We start from the raw sequence: 26,023 nt of genomic DNA, 5'->3' as shown, positions 1-26,023 counted from the left end.
GTTAGACTGGCCAGTCTGTAGTACCCACTTTGCTCTTAGAGCTGCTTTTATGTACTGGCAATTACTAGCACTTTGCAGTCCAAAGGAATCTTTTCGAAGTTCAATGATGCTCTGATAATTAATCTTAATGGTTCAATGCATTCTCTAGCCACTTCCTTCAAAAACTACCAGATATATGCCAACAACTGTCTACATTTACACATGAAGATTTTGTTAGGAGAGGAGATGCCTGAAATTTATCAAACTCTAACAGGAGCTAAGTGATTTTTGTAATAACTGAGAAGAAAAGAAGTTGTTGAGGCTAAACATGAAAAAGGCATTTGAGGTGGACGGAATCTATCAATAATATTAAGAAAGGCAGCAAAGGAGGTAAGTACACCCTAAACCATAATTATAAAAGCATCTCTGGATTCAGGAGAGGTCCCAGAGATGTGCAAACATATTCCCAATTCACGAAGGGGATCAAAGGGGTGACAGATTTATTACAGATTTATTAGTTTAACTTCTGTTCCAGGGAAAATAATGGAGTCACTGATTAAATAAGTAATGCAGGACCACTTAGGCAGGAGGGCAGTTATACTGCAGTCACAGCATGGATTTGGTATAGAGCAATCTTGTCTGACCAATTTCATTGGCTACTATGATGCTGTAACAAAGCAACTCGATGAAAAAATAATTTTGATATCTATACTTGAATTTTAGGAAAGCTTTCAATACTGTTGCACATAAAAGACTGCTGTTTACAAATTGGAGCAGTGTGGCAGTAAGGGAAAGTTACTGCTATTGATAAAGGGATGTTGAGTGAGAGAAGACAGAGAGTGGTTATCAAGAGACACTGCTCTTCATGGAAAAGGGATCGGTGCCAGGCCCATTGTTTCTATATTTATTAATGATACTGATGAAGGTATATATAATGTCTTAAGTTTGCAGACAATACAAAGGTTGGCAGGGTGGTTAATGACAGTAATCAAGGTATGCTATCTATGGCAACAAGAGCTAGAAAAATTAGGCAGCTGGGCCTGAGAAACGGCAACTGAAGTTTAATATTGATAAATGCAAGGTACTCTCTCTATTGTCAGGGAGTATATTGTGTAGAAAGGATGGATGGAGCAGGATCGGGGTGTGTCTGCCAGTGGCGGGGGTTGATGGCGTTGTAAGGCAAATATCATCTTTTCAGGGCACGGAGGGTGATATCGTTGTGCACGCTGGCACCAATGACATTGAGAGAGTGAGATCTGCAGATTTACTTAGCAAGTACGGCTCGGTGTTGCAAAGAAGTCATGGGTCAGGGTTGAATTTGAAAGTGTCTGCAATTCTGCCCAGACGTGGTGTGTGAGAGAGTGCATGATGAGGGCCTTGTCAATCAGTTCGGCCCTGGAGGGGGTGTGCAAGGCTCAGGTGGTGGAGTTTTTTTCAGCGTGGTCTGTGCTTGTTGATGTGATGCACTTGGATGGAGGGGTGCAGGAATGTTTGCTGATGCTATCGGGGCAGTGTTGGGTGGGTCGGAAAACTGCTAGCTTGGGGGGGATTCACAAGCTGGGGGGTTAAAGGTGGCCGCAGGCGGAGGTGAGGGTGATTCTTGCGTAACTTCTATTAGAATAAGTAGCGACCTGGAGAGAGGGGTACTGGGGGTTTCAGGGACTGATGGCAGTCATCGTGAGGCAGGTGGGTGTATGGGATGTGTTGAGGTGGCTGATAATAGGGATACATATATGTATACTTGCATGTATACCAATGCTAGAAGTATAGTAAATAAATTTGATGAATTTGAAGTGTTCGTCAAGACATCAAAGCCAGATATTGTTGGGATAGCAGAGACGTGGTGTCACACAGATATAAGGAATGGAGAACTGGAATTTGGGGAGTACAATGTGTACAGAAAGGATAGATAGGATAGGAAGGGAGGAGGTGTTATGCTGTTAATTAAGAAAAACAAAATCAAAAGAAGTGCATCCAGTTGATATAGATGAACAGTGCACTGTTGAGTCAGTTTGGTGTGACATAAGCACTGCGAAAGCAAAAATAAGAGTAGGAGTGTGTCGTAGGCCTAATGACTCAAATGAGTACAATGAACAATTGTACAGAGAAATAGAGTGGGCTAGTATATCAGAATGCCTTATAATGGGGGATTTTAACTTCCCAGATACTGACTGGAACTTGTGGATTGGTCACTCACACACTAGTAAGACTTTTGTGGATTTATTGGATGATTGTTTTCTGCAGCAGCATGTTCGAGAGGCAACCAGAGAGGGGTAATACTCTTGATCTGGTTATCAGCAGTGTTCATTCGTGTATTAAGAATTTGCAGATAAAGGAACCATTAGGTGGCAGTCATCACAGTCTACTGATGTGGGATTTACTTAAAGATATAATTCCCATCAGGGGTAAAGGAAAGGGTTTTTGCTTCCATAAAGATGAGTACAGTGGTCTCAGACCGTTTTTAAATTCTAAGTGGGAAGCATTCAAGGAATTAATTGTGGATGCAACAAAAAGTTTCATACCTATTAAGAAATATTGTTCAAGGTTAAGGCCTAAATGGTTATCTAATGAACTAATGAGCCACGTGACATAGAAGAAAAATGCATGGGATGCATATAAATTATCAAGCGACTCAGAAGTCTATGGCAGATATAAGCTAGTCTGTAATCAGGTCACAAAGGAGGTTAGGCAGGCAAAAGCAGATCACAAGAAATCTTTGGCAAAAGATGCTAAGAAAAACAGCAAGGATTTCTTTACTTATATAAACTCTAAAAGGAAGGGGATGAATCTGATTGGTCCACTTGATATTGATTGTTCGACTGTTGATGATCCTGCTCAGATAGCAAACAAACTGAATGAGTATTTTGCATCTACATTGACACATGAGGAGTTAAGGTTTGAAAATGGCAGAAGGTTGTCAAATTGTAGCAGGGTGCTTAATGATTTTGTAATAACTGAGAGCAAAGTGGAGGAGAAATTGTTGAAGTTAAACATAAGAAAGGCACCTGGGGTGGATGGGATCTATCCAGTTATATTAAAGGAGGTGGCAAAGCAACTAAGCAAACCCTTAGCCATAATTATGACAGCATCCTTGGACTCAAGGGAGGTCCTCACGGACTGGAGATATGCAAATGTATCCCCAATTCACAAAGGGTGACACGAGTAATTACAAACCAGTTAGTTTAACTTCTGTTCTGGTTAAATAATGGAGTCACTGGTTAAAGATGCATTGCAGGATCATCTAGACAAGACTGCAGCAATAATTCAGACACAGCATGGGTTTGTTAAGAGAAAGTCTTGTCTGACAAATTTGATAGGATATTATGATGTGGTTACAAAGGAACTGGATGCAAAAAATAATTTTGATATCATATATTTGGATTTCAGGAAAGATTTTAACACTGTTGCGCATGGAAGAGTATTGTACAAATTGGAGCAGAATGGTATTAAGGGTAAGTTGCTACAATGGATAAAAGGATGGTTAAGTGGGAGAAGACAGAGGGTGGTGATCAATGGGTGCTGCTCTTTGTGGACTAATGTTATTAGTTAGTTAGTTATTTGGAGCATTAGAAACTAAGGCCATATTACTCGGGGATATGCGGTGGTCATTACCTGACCTTTCCACATCTTCCGAATTTGGTGGTGACGGGCTGGAGCCCCGGTCTAATCAAGAAGCGTGTGCTACGCACTGCTGCTCCTTCCCACCTGGTTATGGAGGCACCTAAATGTTATTAGTGGAGTCCCACAGGGTTGGGTCTTGGATCCTCTGTTGTTTTGTATATTTATCAATGATATTGATGAAGGTATATCAGGCTTAGTGTCGAAGTTTGCAGATGATACAAAGGTTGGCAGGTTTGTTAATGACAGTAATGGCAGTGTGCTATTGCAACAGGATCTAGATAATTTGGGCAGATGGGCTAAGAAGTGGCAACTGAAGTTTAACCTTGACAAATGCAAAGTACTGCATATGGGTAGAAGTAACCCCAGAGAAACATACCAACTGTGTGGTACTACACTTAAGGTGGTAGAAAATGAAAAAGACCTGGGAGTAATTGTTGTCGTTTGGTTTTTAGGAGCATTAGCAACTAAGGCCATATTGCTCCGGGAATATGCAGTGATCATTCCTTGACCTTTCCATATCCTCCGTATTTGGTGGAGACGGGCTCGAACCCCGGTCTAATCAAGCAGCGTGTGCTACGTACTGCTGCTCCTTCCCGCCTTGACACGGAGGTGCCGGGAGTAATTGTGCAGTCAGATATGAAGTTTTCTGAGCAATGCAGACAGGCTGCCAGGGCAGGTCATGGGGTTTGTCAATGATATATAGGAATTTTGCTAGCAGGGAGAAGGAGGTGATTGTCCCTCTGTATAAGGCAATGGTCAGGCCACACCTTGAGTACTGCATACAGGTCTGGAGGCCTCATTTTAGGAAGGTTGCAGATTTACTTGAGCGTGTACCGAGAAGGGCAACAAGATTGGTGAGGGGAATGAAGGGATCCTCTTACCAAGAGAGGCTTAAGTTCTGCAAACTGCAGTGGCTGGAGACTAGGCACCTGCATGGTGATCTGATTGAGGTGTATAAGGCCTTGAATGGGTTGAGCATGTTGAATTCTGATGGGATCCTTCCACTTGTTCAGATTACGAACCTAAGGGGGCATAAATTCAAATTAAGAAAGGACAGATATAGAATAGATGTGTGGAAATTTGCCTTTAGCCAGCGGGTGGTTAATTGCTGGAACAAACTTCCATCTGTCGTTGTGGAAAAGTTGATAGGTTGAATAAATTCAAGGAGGAACTGAACAGGCATTTGGAGGGAATGGTGTGATTTTTTTTTTTTTTTTTTTGGCTGATGCTGCATAAGCTTTCTTGCGCCACTACCACTACTACTACATATGGGCAACAGTAATCCTAGATACTCACTGTAGTACCATACAGTTGGTACCTTAATCAGTAAAATGAAAAAGACATGAGGGTAATTGTGCAGTCAGATATGAAGAAGTTCTCTGAAGATTTTGGACAGTATTGGGTCACAAAGGAAATGGATGCAAAAAACAATTTTGATATCATATACTTGGATTTTTAGAAAGGTTTCAATACTGTTGCACATGGAAGACTACTGTACAAATTGGAGCAGTATGGCATTAAGGGCAAATCGCTGATATGGATAAAGGAATGGTTGAATGGGAGAAGACAGAGAGTGGTAATCAACGGACACTGCTCTTTGTGGACTAATGTTATTAGTGGAGTCCCCCAGGGTTCAGCGTTGGGCCCATTGTTGTTTTCTGTATTTATTAATGATATTGATGAAGGTAGATCAGGGTTAAAGTGTCCAAGTTTGCAGACGATATGATGGTAGCAGGGTTGTTAATGACAGTATTCTACTGCAACAAGATCTAGAGAAACTGAGCAGATGTGCTGAGAGATGGCAACTGAAGTTTAACATTGACAAATGTAAAGTACTGCATGTGGGTAGCAGTAACCTCGGAGTAATATATCGACTCTGTGGAACTTCACTCAGCGTAGTGGAGAATGAAAAAGACCTGAGGGTAATTGTGCAGTCAGATATGAAGTTTTCTTCGCAGTGCAGACAGTCTGAAAGAGTAGCTCATAGTGTCTTGTCAATGATATACAGGAATTTTTCTAGCAGAGATAAGGAGGTGATTATATCCTTGTATAAGGCAATGGTCAGAACACTTCTTGAGTGCTGCATACAAGTCTGGAGGCTTCATTTTAGGAAGGATGTTGTTGTTATTTGGTTTTTAGGAGCATTAGCAACTAAGGCCATATTGCTTCGGGGATATGCGGTGGTCATTCCCTGACCTTTCTGCATCTTCCGTATTTGGTGGTCACGGGCTTGATCCCTGGTCTAATCAAGAAGCGTGTGCTGCGCACTGCTGCTCCTGCCCACCTGGCTACGGAGGCACCTAGGAAGGATGTAGAGCTACTGGAATACGCATGGAGAATGGCAACAAGATTAGTGAGAAGAACAAAGGGGTGCTTTTACCAGGAAAGGCTTCAGTTTTGTAAACTGTATTGTCTGGAGACTAGGCACCAGTGAAGTGATCTGATTGAGGTGTTTAAGGCTTTGAATGGGTTGAGCAAGCTAAACGCTGATTGTGGTGGAATGTGAATACTTTTAATAAATTCAAGGAAGAACTAGACAAACTACTGGAAGGGATGGACATATTATATGAAAAGTTGTTTTGCTGATGCTATGTAAGCTTGCTTTCTTACATCACTTACTACTACTAATAATAGTAACTCCATTTTATCTTCACACTTTTCTGACTATTGTTGAAGCCTATCATTAACCATTCTCTCATCTTCACATCATATGCAAATTTTGAAATCACCCACTATCGCTTCATCTATGTCATTTATAAAAACGAGAAACAACAGGACCCAAGAAGTGATCTGTGGGTATTTCATTTCTAATGTTAGACAATCTGAAGAGTTACCATTAATCAGAAGTGGTTGCTTCTTGCCCTGCAATCCATCTTAGAATATAGTTAGAACACAATGGTCACAGTCCACAATCTACTTTTACAGCCAGTCTTAACTAAAAATTAAAGTGAAAAAGAAAAAAGATTAAAAACCAAAGTCTTACTAAGACTAACTTCTTTCTGTAATGGTGCGCATTCTGAGTTTGCTTGTTGGAGAGGGTAGGAAAAAAAAAAAAAAAAAAAAGATTATTATGCTCAAAAAGAAATATATGCAATGATTACTTACGAGGTATAGTGGATTTAAAGTGGTCTGAATCTGTCGCTATAAGCCTTCGTTTCAGCTCATTTCTTCCAACGCCAGGAGGGCCTAGGAAAGTAAATAATTGTAATTTTGTTATTAGGTATTAATAAATAACAAAAATAATAAAATTTGCAGAATAAAAAATAATGACTTTTCTCTCCCATCCTCATCCACAAATTTATGATTAAAATTTAAAATATTTAAGGACAAAGGCCTCATGCTACGAGGTAGAATGACTAACATGTAGGTTAGTGCAAAAGCATCATTTTAACGTAGCCATCTACCAAAGTAGTTAAATTAATTAATTAAATTGGCATCGTTTTGGTTATATCTCATATTGTGAATGCTTTCACAACGAGTTTCCATGGCATTGTACTACCTTGAATAAATAATACTTCACCAGTGGAGAAGACTACTGTTATTTATTCTCAGCGGATACCACCACCCAGACAGAACCGTTCATTTCAAAGCTTGTTATTTATTCGAGATGTTATGTATTCGAAGTGTTATTTATTCAAGGTAGTACAATACCATGGCAACTCATTGTGAAGGCATTCACAATATGAGATATAACCAAAACGATGCCAATTTAATTAATTAATTTAACTACTTTGGTAGATGGCTACGTTAAAATGATGCTTTTGCACTAACCAACATGTTAGTCATTCTACCTCATAGCATGAGGCCTTTGCCCTTAAATATTTTATAGTCTAATCACTGCACACCATCAGGCATCTCTCATATTGGGAAGTTATACTTCATAACTGGGTAGTCACCATTGCAACATCAGTTTACCTGCCCACCCACTGAAGAGAAGCCAACAAGCTTGGAAATGGTGCCACCTGGGTGGTGGTATCTGCTGAGAATAAATAACAGTAGTTTTCTCCACTGGTGAAGTGTTATTTATTTGAGGTAGTACAATACCATGGCAATTCATTGTGAAGGCATTCACAATATGAGATATAACCAAAATGATGCCAATTTAATTAATTAATTTAACTACTTTGGTAGATGTCTACATTAAAATGATACTTTTGCACTAACCTACATGTTAGTGATTAAAATTTATAATGTATATGATTAAAATATGTCCACTTATATAAGTGGCATAATTTTCTTCAAATAAAAGTCTTCAACAATAGCACTAAACACATTCAAAATAATACATTTCACTGATATAATGGCACAATATTTAAAAAAAAAAAAAGTCTTCAACAGTAAATATATTCAAATAACTGAAATATAGTGACATTTTAAATTTTGAAATATAGTAAATCAATTAGATATCCTAATTGATTTACTATATGGCAAAGTGCCATTTACCTCTTTCTTTGTATACTACAGAGAAATGTATAAAGCAGCTTATTTTGTTTTGGACAAAGCTTTAATGACAAAGAAAATCACACATTATTTGAAGAAATTAATATTTCTTCAAATAAATACTGCAAATACCCTAAATTATGTAAGGTAGCCTCAACACTGATATGCATTGCAACTGGGGCTGTAAAGACAACAGTTAATTTAGATATCAGCTGTATTTAGTTAATCCTATTACGAGTGAGTTTACCAACTGTGTAGTTCCTGGGGAGTGAGTGTAATTGTGGAATTTAAGTTTTGTAAAAATGAAAACCGTGTACAGTCAGTCCTTGTTTAGCACGATAGTTGCGTTCCTAGAAACCCCCGTGCAATGCAAAATCGTGCAATATAAACAACAGGCCCTATGGGAAAAATGGGGTTAGGTGCCGACCACCCAAGATTGAACACACATTTGTAACCAAAACATTACCAAACACAATAAATAATAGTAATAAAATATTGCTAATGCTTTTGCTTCTATCGTAAGCAAACTTGTTTTTTGTTTGATTTTCTATCCAAACAGATGACAGCCGTTCCATCTCTTCCAATTCTTTGTGTCTTAATCTAATGGATTTTAATTACACTTTGAGTTGTTCCTGCTATGAAAGTTGTTTTTATTTTCTCTGCATTCTTTCTAATTCTCGGCGTTGCCTCATTTAGGTCTGTAGCACGTGCAATATCACATGGTCTTTCATTTCGCTCAAAGCGTTTCACAATTTCATATTTTTTCTCTATCGACAGAGGCGGACTGGCCATAAGCCTTACCGGGGAAACCCCGGTGGGCCGGAGGCCGGTGTGATTTTGTCCATAAACCATAGTATGAGGCCACTATAAATTTTCCCGGGTAAGAATTTTTGACCCAGTCCGCCTCCGTTTATCGATATTGCTTTTCTTTTTCTCTCTGAATCTGCAGTGTCTTCACCCGGACGCTTCCTTTTCACACCTTTTAAGTATTTTACTCATTTTTAGGGAACAAAGCACAATTACAAAACGAGGAGGCACGCTTGATACACATAAAGCTGCGCGCGTGTAGCAACTGAATAAACAACACTGTAAAGGCTGAGATACACTATTAACACCTCACATTTTACTAAAGCACATTTCTAGGGGTTATTACCATAAAATAATAAAAACAATTTCCAGTTGCGTTTCTGCTAGTGGAATCTGTTATAAACTGGTAGTAAACTCGATCTAATTGCATTTGCGATTATACCGATAGCTGGAATTGTGTTGGTTTTTACGTTATAATGGTGAAATGTGTTTCCCCTTCACTGATATAAAAAACATAAATACATTTTCTGAATCTTCTCTTCATTCCTATCGTGTTGTGTTCGGTTGGGGTGATTTGCGTTCGACTGCCATTTCTTGTAAACACAAAGGCGAATCGTGCATAAGCGAATTCGGTTCGTGTTATATAAGATATCGTTCCCCTATTTATAAATCATGTATGATCGAATATGTGTAGTGTAAACACGTGTTATACGAGGACTGAATGTACATATAAGCTTTTAAATATTAATTTCTTTTTATTTTGGTGGCCTAACATTACAGTAAGATCACCATTAAAAACCAAATCAACAATAAAAAAAAAAAAAAAAAAAAAATTGTTAAAAAAAAATTAAGAAACTATTAGGTGCCTGATCACAGTGTACTTATGTGAGATTTACTTAAAGATGTAACTACTGTCAAGGGCAAAGAGAAAGGCTTTTGCTTTCATAAAGGTGACTACTATGGTCTCAGACTGTTTAAATTCTAATTGGTGGAACCGACTGATGATGTTACTAACAGCAGCAAATTCTAAACGGGAAGCATTCTGGCAAGTAATTTTAGAAGCTGCCAAGATTTTATACCTTCCAAGAGATACGGCTCAAGATTTAGACATAAATGGATGTCAGATGAACTGATGAGACTAGTGGTAGAGCAGGAAAATGTAGTAGTAGTAGTGGCATGTGATGCTTTCTTGCATCACATGCCACTACTTATGCAGTCAGCCAAAAAAAAAAAATTCACACCATTCCCTCCAAATGCCTGTCCAGTTCCTCCTTAAATTTATTTAACCTATCAACTTCCACAATGACAGATGGAAGTTTGTTCCAGCAATTAACCACCCACTGGCTAAAGGCAAATTTCCGCACATCTAGTCTACATCTGTCTTTTCTTAATTTGAATTTATGCCCCCTTAGGTTCGTGATTTATACAGAGTGAGCAATTTATACAGAGTGAGCAGCTGTTTGGAAGAAAAGTAACGCCGAGAGCGAAAGAGAAAACCAAGTTTTTTAGATGCAGAGGAAGCAATATTTGTAATGTGCTTGTGCCAAGAGAGATTAGAATTAGTACCTAAGGGGGCATAAATTCATAAATTCCACTTGTTCAGATTAGTAATCTGAACAAGTGGAAGGATCCCATCAGAATTCAGCGTGCTCAACCCATTCAAGGCTATGGGATCAGATGCTTATAAATTATGAGCTTATAAATTATGTATTCTTCCAGAGATTAAAAGAAGTCTCTGGAAGAATACAAAGAAAGCAGCAAAATCAATTTTACTTATGTAAGCACTAGAAGCAAAGGATTATTCACATATATCCACTAGATATTAACAGCATAACTGTTTATGATTCTACCAAAATTGTTGACAAACTGAACAGATATTTTGATCTACATTTACATGTGAGGAATTAGAATGCCAAATTATTTAGGAATAGAAATGCCAGAAATATATCAAATTACAGGGAGCTAAATGATTTTGTGATAACTGAGAGAAAAGGGATCTACCCAATTATATTAAGAGAGGCAGCAAAACTTGAACCATAAGTTGAGAGCATCCTTGGATTCAAGAAAGGTCCCTGTGGATTGGAAATGTGCAAATGTATTCATATTTCACAAAGGGAAATCAAACAGTAAAGTGTAATTACAGACTTGTAAGCTTTACTTCTGTTCCAAGATAAATAATGGAGACACTGATTAAAGAAGTATTCATCCAATAAATCTACAAAAGTTTTGTTAGTGTGCGAGTGGCCAAACAACAAGTTCCAGTCAATATCTGGGAAATTAAAATCTGCCATTATAAGACATTCTGATTTACTGGCCAACTCTATTTCTCTGTACAGTTGTTTATTGAACTCATCAGAGTCATTAGGCCTATACTACATTCTTAATCTCATTTTTCCTTTCCCATTGCTTATGCCACACCAAACTGACTCAACATTGCACTGTCCACCCATGTCAGCTGCATGCACTTCCTTAGATTTTATGTGTTTTTTAATTAACAGCATAACCCCTCCTTCCTTTCTATCCTTTCTGTACACATTGTACTCCCAAAATTCCAATTCTACAATCCTTATATCTGTGTGACAAAATGTCTGAGATATCCAAACAATATCGACCTTTGATGCCCTAACCAGCACTTCAAATTCATCACATTTATTTACTATACTCCTAGTGTTGGTGTACATGAAAAGTATGCCTGTGCTTACTCTTAGTTATCCTAACACAGCCCATGTATTTAGTTGTTCCATGATGATTCTTGGCAGTTCTTGAAATCCCCCCAGCACCTTGCTTTCCAGGATGCTGCTCAGTCCAATAGAAGCTGCGCAAGAATTACTTTCACCTGTCCGTGGCTACTGTTAATCTATTAGTCTCTGAATCCCCCCCCCCCCAAGCTAGCAGTTTTCCTACTCACCTAATAGTGCCTTGATAGCATCAGCAAATATTCTTGCACCCTTTCTATTTAAGTGTATCTCATCCCTGTAGAAGCAAGTTATCAATGATATACAGGAATTTTGCTAGCAGGGATAAGAAGGTGATTATCCTTTTGTATAAGGCATTGTTCAGGCCACACCTTGAGTACTGCATACAGGTATGGAGGCCTCATTTTAGGAAGGATATAGAGCTGCTGGAACGAGTACAGAGAATGGCGAGATTGGTGAGAATAAAAAAAGGGTTGCTTGTACCAAGAAAGGCTTAATTTCTGCAAATTGCAGCATCTGGAAATGCAGGATCATCTGGATAGGAATGCGGTTACACAGCAGTCACGGCATGGATTTGTTAAGGAGCAGTATTGTCTGACCAATCTGATTGGATACTATAATGCAGTAACAAAGGACCTGGATGCGATAATTTTAACATCATATACTTGGATCCCATATATGCTTTTGATATCGTTCCACATAAAAGACTGCTTTGTAAGCTGGAGCAGTGTGGCATTAGGGGTAAGTTACTACTCTGCATAAAGGGAAGGTTAAGTGGGAGAAGACAGAGTGGTTATCAATGGGCATTGCTCTTCTTGAACAAAAGTCATCAATGGAGTCCTCCATTGTTGTTTTCATAATTTATTCATGATATTGATGAAGGCATATCAGGTTTAACATCTGAGTTTGCAGATGATACAAAGGTTGACAGGATAATTAACCACAATATTCAAGGTATGCTACTGCAACAAGATCTATAAAAATTAGGCAATGGGCTGAGAAGTGGCAAATGAAGAAGTTCTACACTAACAAATGCAAGGTACTGTATTTGTTAGTTGGACTAACAAATATGGGCAGCTGTAATCCTAGAATAACTACCAACTGTGTGTTACCACACTGAAGTTAGCAGAGAACAAAAAAGACCCGAAGGTAATTGTGCAGTAAGACATGAAGCTCTCTGAGCAGCATAGATGGGCTGTTAGGGCAGCTTATGAGGTTTTATCAGCAGTATACAAGAAATTTTTCCAGCAGGGTCAAGGAGGTATTATTCTGTTGTTTAAAGCAATGATTAGGGTCACATCTTGAGAACTTCGTACAGTTCTGAAGTCTCATTATTAAATTTTACTGAAGGAAATTTTTTTTTTTTTTTTTTTATGAAAACCCCAAACACAAAAGGTATCAAAACATATAGTACATAGTACCATGCATGGGTTAAAGGAGAAGTATGGGGGAAGGGGGATGCTGGAAACTTTGCTCTAGAGACTAAACATGGGTTTCACCACTTCAAGCCTCCAATAAGCAAAGTGGTGGTATTTAAATTACTGATTACTGAAGGAAACAAATTTGGTACTCTTAACAACGAAGACTCCAGATCTGCAAATTGCAGTATCTGGAAACTAGGTACCTGCTAGGAGATCAGATGTAGGTGTTTAAGGTTTTGAATGGATGGAGTAAGCTAAATGTTGATGGCATCCTTACTCTTGCTCAGACAACATATATAAGGGTGAGTATAAATTAAATCAAGAAATGAATGACAAATTATTATTATTTAATAATAATTTGAAATCAATGATATACAGGAATTTGCTAGCAGGGATAAGGAGGTGATTATCCCATTATACAAGGCAATGGTTAGGTTGCATCTTGAGTACTACATACAGATCTGGAGGCCTCGTTTCAAGAAAGATGTATATCTGTTGGAATGGATGCAAAGGAGGGCAATGGGATTGGTGAAGGGACAAAAGAGTGGTCTTATCAAGGCTCTAGTTCCGAAAAAAACAGTGTCTGAAGACTAGGTACCTGTGAGACACAATCTGAATGATGTGTTAATGGCTTGAATTGATTTATCAAGTTCAATTCTTCCTCTTGTTCAGATGACACATGACAGGGGGCATAAATTCAAATTGAGGCAAGATGTTGTAGGACAGATGTGTGAAAGTTTGCGTTCAGCCAGTGGGTGGTGGTTGATTGTTGGAACAAACTTCCATTTGTTGTGTAGGTAGTTAGGTAGTTTGAATAAATTCAAGGAAGTAGGTGGCAAATTATTGAAGGGGAAGGACAGGTGATGTGGAAATTTTTTATTTTATTTTATTTTTTTTTTTGGGTGATGCATTATAAGCTTGCTTTAATTATAAATTAATAAATTCTGATTTATAAAGGTTTCCAGCCATTGAAGTATTAAAAAAATATATTTTTTTAATACTAAACTTTTTTTCTTTTTACTATACTTTTGTTCTAATACTAAACAGATCTTGCCTTAATTATAAATTAATAAATTCTGATTTATAAAGGTTTCTAGCCATCGAAGTATTAAAAAAATATATTTTCATTTGTTAAAACAGTTGAAAATATAGTTAGTCTTGTGTGTTCTTAACAATATATTTTAATTTCCAATATATTTTTAATTCCAACAGCAAATTCAAAATGGGAAGCATTCAAAGAACTTATCTTGGAAGCTACTAGGCTTTACATACCAACTAAGAAATATTGTTCAAGGTTTAGGCCAAAATGGATGTCAGATGAACTAATGAGGCATATGGCAGAGAAGAAAAATGCATGGGATACTTACAAATTAACACATGACACAGAAGCCTATGATAGATACAAGTTGATATGCAACCAAGTTACAAAGGAGGTTAGGCAGGCGAAGGCAGATTACGAGAAATCCTTGGCAAGGGATGCAAAGAAAAACAGCAAAGAGTTCTTTACTTATGTAAACTCTAGAAGGAAGGGGAGGAATCAGATTGGTCAACTTGATATTGATGGGTCAACTGTTGATGATCCTGCTCAGGTAGCTAACAAACTAAATGAATATTTTGCATCGACATTCACACATGAGGAGTTATTCAGCGAGGGGAATGCCAGAGGTGTATTCAACTCTAGCAGTAAGCTACAGAATCTTGAAATAACTGGGAGTAATGTGGAGGAAAAACTGCTGAAGATAAACACAAGAAAGGCACCCGGGGTGGATGGGATCTATCCAGTTATATTAAAAGAGGCAGCAAAGGAAGGAAGCAAACCCTTAGCCATAATTATGAGAGCTTCCTTGGACTCAGGGGAGGTACCCATAGACTGGAAATGTGCAAATGTGACCCCAATTCACAAAGGAGGATCAAAGGCTGACACAAGTAATTATAGACCTGTGAGCTTAACTTCTGTTCCAGGAAAATTAATGGAGGCACTGGTTAAAGAAGCACTGCAGGATCATTTAGACAAGACTTCAGTTATAGCTCGGACACAGCATGGCTTTGTTAAGGGGAAGTCTTGCCTGACCAATTTGATTGGATACTATGATGCAGTCACAAAAGAACTGGATGCAGGGAATAGCTTTGATATTATATACTTGGATCTTAGAAAGGCTTTTGATACTGTTGCACATGGAAGACTGCTACACAAATTGGAGCAGTGTGACATTGGAGGCAAATTGCTGCTATGGATAAAGGGGTGGTTGAGGGGGAGAAGACAGAGAGTGGTAATCAATGGACACTGCTCATCGTGGACTAATGTTATTAGTGGAGTCCCTCAGGGCTCAGTGTTGGGTCCATTATTGTTTTCTGTATTTATAAATGATATTGATGATGGTATATCAAGCTTAATGTCCAAGTTTGCAAACAATACAAAGGTTGGCAGGGTTGTCAAGGACACTACTGACACTATGCTGCTGCAACAGGATCTGGAAAGGTTGAGCAGATGGGCTGAGAGGTGGCAAATGAAGTTTAACATTGACAAATGTAAAGTACTACACATGGGAAACAGCAACCCCAGAGCAACGTATCAACTCTGTGGTACTACACTGACAGTGGTAGAGAATGAAAGGGACTTGGGGGTGGTTGTGCAGGCAGATATGAAGTTCTCTGAGCAGTGCAGACGGGCTGCAAGAGTAGCTCATGGAGTATTGTCGATGATATACAGGAATTTTTCCAGCAGGGATAAGGAGGTGATTATTCCCTTGTATAAGGCAATGGTCAGGCCACACCTAGAGTACTGTATACAGGTCTGGAGGCCTCATTTCAAGAAGGATGTAGAGCTGCTGGAACGAGTACAGAGAAGGGCAACAAGATTAGTGAATGGAACAAAGGGGTGCTCTTACGAAGAAAGGCTTAAGTTTTGCAAATTACAGTGTCTGGAGACTAGGCACCAGCGAGGTGATCTGATAGAGGTGTATAAAGCCTTGAATGGTTTGAGCATGCTCAATGCTGATGGGATTCTTCCTCTAGCTCAGAATAATCACCTGAGAGGGCATAAATTCAAAATTGAGGAAAGACAGATGTAGGATAGACGTGCGGAAATTTGCCTTTAGCCAGCGGGTGGTTGGTTGGTGGAACAGACTTCCATCCCTTGTAGTGGAGGTTGATAGCCTAAATAAGTTTAAGGCTCAGCTGGACAGGTATTTTGAACGAACAGAGGGGTGAAGTGGGTTTTTTTTTTTTTTTTTTTTGGCTGATGCTGCATAAGCTTGCTTTCTTGCATCAAATGCCTCTACTAATGCTAATGCTAATTTCTAGTTTTAGACAACATTGTGCAGTAAAAGATGAATTATGAATACCACAACTGGTTATCATTGTCTCTTTCACATCATGGTAATGAATAACAATGTAAAGAAATCTATCACTGTGATGTTTCAGAAAAAGTTGCATTTGAATAATTAAAGAGAACTAAAGTGTGACAGTTTTTTAATTATGCATTTAAATGAGCTCTTGTCTTCATGGGTTATTTCCCATGAAGAGAAAGCTAACAATCCACATAATTACACCAGGATGGAAGGAAAAAAAAAAGGTTTATTTTACTTTCAAACCAGTGAATAGGATAGAGAACTATTTCAAAGAATAAATTATTTTAGCAGAAAAGAGGTTTATTTACAAAAATACATATGAATGCAATAAACTATAAATCAGGGAAACATTTTGTAGATTAGACACAAGAACAGAAGAATAAAACTTCCGAAATTGCAGAACACTATATTCGTAAAAAGTCTTTAAATGATTTCACTGGAGTGTGGAATAAAAGGGATATTACCAAAAGAAAAATAAGACATACAAAATTTAATAATAATACCTTCAAATAGGGAAAAGAGAACTTACATGGTACACATAACCAAATACACAGTTTGACTGAATTAATCACTCTTGAACCATCTGAAAGTAATAGCGCTCAAACTACAGCACATTACTTTAGATAACTATTACTGTTACCATAAAGAGGGGGGGGGTGCTTAACATATCAACTAAATTAATTAAATAACAAAAACCTACTTTCACCAAGGGATAAGCCCCTCAGTCCTTTGCAAAGCTGATGTGATGTTGCTGCCTATGTCACTCAAAAAGAGTACAGAAATCTACCTGACAATGCAGATTCCCATATAAGAAATTAACTTAAGCCCCAAAATAATGAAAAAGAATTAAAAGACCTCCCCCACCATAGTTGCACAGATATGCAATGTGCTTTAGTTTCAGCACTATTACTTTCATATGGTTCATCATCAGGTGTGGTCTCCAAGTCAAAGGTTCCCAGGTTTGATTCACCAGAGCTTTTCGTCTTGGGTAAGTCTCATCAGTTCGTAGTACTTCTTCATGTTGGACCATTCTTTTAAGTCATCTAGCCATTTTCTTCTTGGCCACCCTTGTCGTTTCTTTCTCTCTCGCTCTCTCCCCCCTCTCTCTTCCCCAACCCTCTAATGCTGCAACTAGCCTGTTTCCAGAGGACCCTCTCATAATATGTCTAGCATATATCCACTTTCTTTTCATCACTTTTTTAAATAAGCTGTAATCACTTCTCATCTGTATCGAAACTTCATTCCTCATCTTATCAGTCCATTTAATTTTCAACATTCTTCTAGCAGACCACATACCAAAAGCATTGAACTTATCATTGCTTTCTTTTGTCAAAGTCCACGTTTCGCACTCATACAGGAAGACAGACAGACAAAATATAACATCTCAACACCTTGAGTTTTATTTCCCTTCTCACATTCCTTCTCTTCCAAAAAAGCTGCCTTTACAATTTCAATTCTTGAATGAATCTCTTTGGTACTTATATTAAAGGAAGCGGCAAAGCAACTAAGCAAACCCTTAGCCATAATTATGAGAGCATCCTTGGACTCAGAGGAGGTTCCCACGGACTGGAGATGTGCAAATGTATCCGAAATTCACAAAGGGGGATCAAAGGGTGACACGAATAATTACAGACCAGTTAGTTTAACTTCTGTTCCAAGTAAAATAATGGAGTCACTGGTTAAAGATGCATTGCAGGATCATCTAGACAAGACTGCAGCAATAATTCAGACACAGCATGGGTTTGTTAAGGGAAAGTCTTGTCTGACAAATTTGATAGGATATTATGATGTGGTTACAAAGGAACTGGATGCAAAAAATAATTTTAATATCACATATTTGGATTTCAGGAAAGCTTTTGACACTGTTGCGCATGAAAGACTATTGTACAGATTGGAGCAGAATGGTATTAAGGGTAAGGTGCTACAATGGATAAAAGGATGGTTAAGTGGGAGAAGACTGAGGGTGGTAATCAATGGGCGCTTCTCTTCATGGACTAATGTTATTAGTGTTGTCCCATACGTTTCGGTGTTGGATCCATTGTTGTTTTGTATATTTATCAATGATATTGATGAAGATATATCAGGCTTATTGTCGAAGTTTGCAGATGATACAAAGGTTGGCAGGGTTGTTAATGACAGCAGTGGCAGTGTGCTACTGCAACAGGATCTAGATAATTTGGGCAGATGGGCTAAGAAGTAACCCCAGAGAAATGTACCAACTGTGTGTTTACTACACTTACGGTGGTAGAAAATGAAAAAGACCTGGGAGTAATTGTGCAGTCAGATATGAAGTTTTCTGAGCAATGAAGACAGGCTGCCAGGGCAGGTCATGGGGTTTTTGTCAATGATATATAGGAATTTTGCTAGCAGGGAAAAGGAGGTGATTGTCCCTCTGTATAAGGCAATGGTCAGGCCACACCTTGAGTACTGCGTACAGGTCTGGAGGCCTCATTTTAGGAAGCATGTAGATTTGCTTGAGCGTGTACAGAGAAGGGCAACAAGATTGATGAGGGGAATAAAGGGATCCTCTTACCAAGAGAGGCTTAAGATCTGCAAATTGCAGTGGCTGGAGACTAGGCAATCTGCACAGTGATCTGATTGAGGTGTATAAGGCCTTGAATGGGTTGAGCACGTTGAATTCAGATCGGATCCTTCCACTTGTTGAGATTACGAACCTACGGGGGCATAAATTCAAATTAAGAAAGGACAGATGTAGAATAGATGTGCGGAAATTTTCCTTTAGCCAGCGGGTGGTTAATTGCTGGAATTTAAGGAGGAACTGGACAGGCATTTGGAGGGAATGGTGTGATTTTTTTTTTGGTTGATGCTGCATAAGCTCATACACTTGCTTTCTTGCATCACATGCCACTACTACTACTTTCCATCTGCTGTTGTCAAACTTCTGAGGTATCTAAATTCCCTCACTTCTTCTACTAACCTTCCATTTATTCTAATTTTACATTCTAAATTTTTGTTATCACTGAATACAGTTCAAGGTTTATGCCTAAATGGTTATCTAATGAACTAATGAGCCACGTGACATAGACGAAAAATGCATGGGATGCATATAAATTATCAAGTGACTCAGAAGTCTATGCCAGATATAAGCTAGTCTGTAATCAGGTCACAAATAAGGTTAGGCAGGCGAAGGCAGATTACGAGAAATCTTCGGCAAAGGATGCTAAGAAAAACAGCAAGGATTTCTTTACTTATATAAAATCTAAAAGGAAGAGCATGAATTTGATTGGTCCACTTGATATCGATGGTTCGACTATTGATGATCCTGCTCAGACAGCAAACAAACTGAATGAGTATTTTGCATCTACATTCACACATGAGGAGTTATTAAGGTTTGAAAATGCCACAAGGTTATCAAATTGTAACACGGTGCTTAATGATTTTGTAATAACTGAGAACAAAGTGGAGGAGAAACTGTTGAAGTTAAACATAAGAAAGGCACCTGGGATAGTAGTAGTGCCATGTGATGTAAGAAAGCAAGTGTATGAGCTTATGCAGCATCAGCAAAAAAAAAAAAAAAAATCACACCATTCCCTCCAAATGCCTGTCCAGTTTCTCCTTAAATTTATTCAACCTATCAACTTCCACGACAGATGGAAGTTTGTTCCAGCAATTAACCACCTGTTGGCTAAAGGCAAATTTCCGCACATCTATTCTACATCTGTCTTTTCTTAATTTGAATTTATGCCCCCTTAGGTTCGTAATCTGAACAAGTGGAAGGATCCCATCAGAATTCAGCGTGCTCAACCAACTCAACGCCTTATACACCTCAATCAGATCACCGTGCAGGTGCCTAGTCACCAGCAACTGCAATTTGCAGAACTTAAGCCTCTCTTGGTAAGAGGATCCCTTTATTCCTCTCACCAATCTTGTTGCCCTTCTCTGTACACGCTCAAGCAAATCTACATCCTAAAATGAGGCCTCCAGACCGGTATGCAGTACTCAAGGCATGGCCTGACCAATGCCTTATACGGAGGGACAATCACCTCCTTTTCCCTGCTAGCAAAATCCACCTTAAGTGTAGTAACCACACAGTTGGTACGTTTCTCTGGGGTTACTTCTACCCATATGCAGTACTTTGCATTTGTCAATGTTAAACTTCAGTTGCCACTTCTTAGTAGCACACTGCCATTGCTGTCACTAACAACCCTGCGAACCTTTGTATCATCTGCAAACTTCGACAATAAGCCTGATATATCTTCATCAATATCATTGATAAATATACAAAACGACAGTGGACCCAACACCGAACCCTGTGGGACTCCACTAATAACATTAGTCCACGAAGAGCAGCACCCATTGATTACCACTCTGTCTTCTCCCACTTATCCATCCTTTTATCCATTGTAGCAACTTACCCTTAATACCATTCTGCTCCAATTTGTACAATAATCTTCCATTAGATAGTATGAATCAGAGCTGTAATACTCAATATGTTCTACGTTGATAATAATATTAGTAAATTAATAAGAGGAGTTTACCTCAATATAGTACGTGGAACACTTCCGTATGATACCCTCCAGAAATTAAAACGGAAAAAACGAAAAAATCGACAACTTACCGGTACATTAAAGTAAAATATAAATAATTAAATAATCAATTTAACACAATTCAAAATCAATTTAAAACAATTAAAATTCAAATTAACGCAATTAAAAGAATCTAACGAAAATTCCTTCCTGAAGCTGACAATGCTTTTCGACCGACTGTCGTGATCACAGGAATGAAAATTCATTCCTTAAGTGTAGTAACCACACAGTTGGTACGTTTCTCTGGGGTTACTTCTACCCATATGCAGTACTTTGCATTTGTCAATGTTAAACTTCAGTTGCCACTTCTTAGTAGCACACTGCCATTGCTGTCACTAACAACCCTGCGAACCTTTGTATCATCTGCAAACTTCGACAATAAGCCTGATATATCTTCATCAATATCATTGATAAATATACAAAACGACAGTGGACCCAACACCGAACCCTGTGGGACTCCACTAATAACATTAGTCCACGAAGAGCAGCACCCATTGATTACCACTCTGTCTTCTCCCACATGATCACAGGAATGAAAATTCATTCCTGTGATCACGACAGTCGGTCGAAAAGCATTGTCAGCTTCAGGAAGGAATTTTCGTTAGATTCTTTTAATTGCGTTAATTTGAATTTTAATTGTTTTAAATTGATTTTGAATTGTGTTAAATTGATTATTTAATTATTTATATTTTACTTTAATGTACCGGTAAGTTGTCGATTTTTTTGTTTTTTCCGTTTTAATTTCTGGAGGGTATCATACGGAAGTGTTCCACGTACTATATTGAGGTAAACTCCTCTTATTAATTTACTAATAATCTTCCATGCGCAACAGTGTCAAAAGTTTTCCTGAAATCCAAATATATGATATCAAAATTATTTTTTGCATCCAGTGCCTTTGTAACCACATCATAATATCCTATCAAATTTGTCAGACAAGACTTTCCCTTAACAAACCCATGCTGTGTCTGAATTATTGCTGCAGTCTTGTCTAGATGATCCTGCAATGCATCTTTAACCAGTGACTCCATTATTTTACTTGGAACAGAAGTTAAACTAACTGGTCTGTAATTACTCTTGTCCCCCTTTGATCCCCATTTGTGAATTGGGGATACATTTGCACATCTCCAGTCCGTGGGAACCTCCCCCGAGTCCAAGGATGCTCTCATAATTATGGCTAGGGGTTTGCTTAGTTGCTTTGCCGCCTCCTTTAATATAACTGGATAGACCCCATCCACCCCAGGTGCCTTTCTTATGTTTAACTTCAACAATTTCTTCTCCACTTTGCTCTCAGTTATTACAAAACCATTAAGCATCCTGCTACAATTTGATAACCTTCTGCCATTTTCAAACCTGAATAACTTCTCATGTGTGAACGTAGATGCAAAATACTCATTCAGTTTAAAAGAGGCTTAAGTTCTGCAAATTGCAGCAGCTGGAGACTAGGCACCTGCGAGGTGATCTAATTGAAGTGTATAAGGCCTTGAATGGGTTGAGCACGCTGAATTCTGATGGGATTCTTCCACTTGTCCAGATTACGAACCTATGGGGGCATAAATTGAAATTGAGGAAGGACAGATGTAGAATAGATGTGTGGAAATTTGCCTTTAGCCAGTGGGTGGTTAATTGCTGGAACAAACTTCCATCTGTCATTGTGGAAGTTGATAGGTTAAATAAATTTAAGGAGGAACTGGATTTAGAGGGGATTGTTTTGTAATTTTTTTTTTTTTTGGCTGATTCTGCATAAGTTTGCTTTCTTGCATCACATGCCACTACTACTACTACTACCTCCCGTATCTGCAGGAGATATTATTATTATTAGTTATATGATGCAAGGAAGCTTGAGGTTTATGCTGCACTAGCCAAAAAAAAAAAAAAAATTTGAATTACCCGGGGGAGAGAGAGAGAGAGAGTCAGTCAGTCAGAAGTAGAAAGGAATCACCAAGAAAGAAAGAGAAGAATGATGATATCCAGAGATACCGAGATCCATCTCTGCCCCTTTATCCGAGATCTACCTCGCATCTATCGAAGAAAAAATTCTCCAACCCTTTCCCCCAGGAATTAAACTATACATGAGATATGCAGATGACGTCCTCTTAATAGGCAACAGAACCACCATCGATACTTTACTGAACACCTTTAACACAACACATGAAAGACTCAAATTTACCCTCGAAGTAGAAAACGATAATAAAATTAATTTTCTAAATCTCACTGTATACAAAATAAACACATCTTTAGGCACCAAAATATACAGAAAAAACACACATACAGGTAAATTCTTACATTACCACTCACACCACCCTCTATACATCAAAAAAGCAGTTCCATACAAAAAAAAAACAACGCTGTAAAATATAGCCACACACAAACAGACCTATCTGTAGAATTACAATACCTCACCAAAAAATTCATCGACAGAAAATACCCATCACAACTAATAAAAGAAACCATCACCAAAGTTCATAATAACACTAATAACCCAAACAAAATTATTAACCACATGAACAAAAATAAGATACATAAACCCCTTATCGCGCTCCCATATCATCAACAATACGCTAGAAGACTTCAACAGATTTTTAAAAATACAGATATCAAATTAATACTCACATCTTATAACAAATTAAGTTCCAAATTCAATTCATACAAAACAACACACGAGTACGAGACACAAGATTACAACAACATTATATATTTGATCAGATGCCAATCAGATTGCCAAGCATGTTACATAGGCAGTACAACAGCAAAATTCGGGACATCAAAAATTTCCAACACGCGTGCATACTACCACTTTAACAGCTTCAAAACTAATTCAGCAAGTACAGAACTAACACAACACGTCCAATCTCAAAATCACAACCCACTCATCGATTCAGCCATCACAGTAATTAAATTAAATTCTAGCTACAAAATCCTTGAAAACGAAGCCCTCGTTATCGAATGGTTTAAGCGCCATACATCACTCAACGTGTTAAACAAAAAGATTCCCGCCAATTTCTCCTCCATTTGGAATTTAGCACGTATTAAGTTTCCACGTGCACTGAAATGCATTTCAGGAACCCAACCCGTATATAACACAAGCGCGCTCTCTTCCCCCCCTCCACTATAGCTAACTGAAGACGAGGAATCTCGAAAGTCGCTCATGCGCGATTATTAGCTTATATTTTCCTTCTCTTTCTTTTTTTTTTTTTCTCTTAATTTAAGTTAATTTAATTAGGCAACCATGGAAGGTGCACTTTCCTTTCTTAAAAATTTTTTTATAGCCCATAACTTAATTTTAAACCCACAATCCCTGTAAAGTATCAGAATCCTATAACCACTATGTATGTGGTAAAACTCTCCACCAGCTAAGCGGATTACTATGAGGTGAGTGCTGAAAATTAAGCTAAGCTATACATACGATCTAGTTAGTACATTACAGCACATAAGGACTACTTAAAAAATCAAGAGTGAATATATTATTATAATAATATATATTATTATTATATATATGTATTATATGTAGGGGCTTAGAGGGGAACAGGTATCCTGTGTGTTATCAGACACTCAGCCTAAAACACTGATGGATCCAATATCTCTCTATTACAGAAGATTTAGGAGAAGTCCGGTTGGCCTGCCTCCCTAAAATCCACTCATGCACACCTTCTCGATGGTAAGCCCTGTTACGTCACTTAGGTGGCAACGAACGTGTAGAGTGGTTCTCTTCAAGATGCCTGGTCAGCATGAAGAGGAAAAGACCAACCCCTCCAGCAATATGAAAGCACGACGAAACAAATGGCCCTCAGTCCCCAGCAGCTTTCACTCTCCCTCTTACGGCAGCGAGAGGATTAGAGTGGAAGCAGAGGGTGCTAAGAATCTCTGGGTACGACCAGGCTGCCATGCACGGAAACTGAACTTGGCCTGTTATAACGTAAGAACACTCATCGGTGAAGACAGGATATTAGAGCTGGAAAAGGAATTAGAAAATGTGAATTGGAATATCATCGGTTTGGCTGAAACAAGAAGAAGAAATGAATCACTTATAAGTTTATCAAGTGGAAATCTGCTGTACACCAATGGAAACAGTGAAAGGAGTGAAGGTGGAATTGGGTTTCTGGTCTATAAAGATTTTAAAAACAACATTTTGGAATTCAAAAGTACATCACCAAGAGTGTCAAGACTAATACTAAAGATTTCTAAGAGATACAAGCTAAAGATTATAATGATTTATGCACCAACATCGAGCCATGATGATGAAGAGGTTGAAGAAATGTACACTGAAATTGAGAGTCTTCTAGATGAGCAGAAAACCCACTACACTATTATTATGGGAGACTTCAATGCTAAGGTTGGAAAAAGACAAAACAGCACAGAAAGGAGAACTATAGGAAATTTTGGAATTGGTGAAAGAAATGAAAGAGGTGAAAGACTTGTGGAATTTGCAGAATCTCAAGGACTGTCAGTAATGAACACTTTTTTCAAGAAAAGGGTGAACAGAAAGTGGACATGGAAGAGTCCAAATGGATTAACTACTAATGAAATCGACTTCATCCTCACTAATAGAAGATATATTGGGAATGATGTCACTGTCCTAAATAAGGTAAATGTTGGAAGTGATCACAGAATGGTAAGATGTACACTTGATATAGATGTAGGAAAGGAAAAAACTGACTCGAGTAAATAATACAAAGGTCTTTGAGATAATAGAAGAGGAGAAAAAGCAGTATGTACTGGAACTTAAGAACAAGTATGAGCTTCTGCAGACTGCTGAGGACCAAGATATCAACGAGGAATATTACAACTTTTTGAAAGTGATAAAGCCCAAGAAACCTATAGGGAAAAAGAAATCCAAAGAAGAAAAAATTAGTCAAGAAACACTTGTCATGATGAACCGAAGACGACAAATGAAAAGCAAGAAAAACACTGACAGGGAGAAAATTGAGTATACTGAGTTATGCAAAGCCATTAGAAAGAGACTCAGAGAGGACATAAGAAGATTTAACACAAGAAAAGTAGAACAAGCATTAAGGGAAAACAAAGGATTTAAATCAGCAGCCATGAGCAGTAATACAGAAAGACAAATGATACTGAAACTGAAGAATAGTGATGGTGTACTTATAAACAGCAGAGAAGGCATAATTCAAATAGCAGAAGACTACTATAGAGAATTATACAAGGAG

General features: G+C 38.2%; 1 protein-coding gene across 1 annotated transcript in view; it reads right to left on the bottom strand.

The window, feature by feature from the left end:
- The window catches only part of metro (membrane palmitoylated protein 7-like protein metro), a 300,602-nt gene that overhangs the window by 25,021 nt on the left and 249,558 nt on the right, over positions 1–26,023 (bottom strand). Inside the window, exon 13 of the mRNA XM_090387397.1 lies at positions 6,706–6,786. Coding sequence (XP_090243523.1) covers positions 6,706–6,786 — 81 coding nt within the window. The remainder of the gene's footprint in view (positions 1–6,705; positions 6,787–26,023) is intronic.

The sequence above is a fragment of the Mastigoproctus giganteus genome, chromosome 13, assembly GCF_048544385.1.
Source record: "Mastigoproctus giganteus isolate SK-2022 chromosome 13, ASM4854438v1, whole genome shotgun sequence".
NCBI lineage: Eukaryota > Metazoa > Arthropoda > Arachnida > Uropygi > Thelyphonidae > Mastigoproctus > Mastigoproctus giganteus.
Note: the sequence above shows the minus strand (reverse complement) of the source record. Positions and strands in the feature narration are given on the sequence as shown.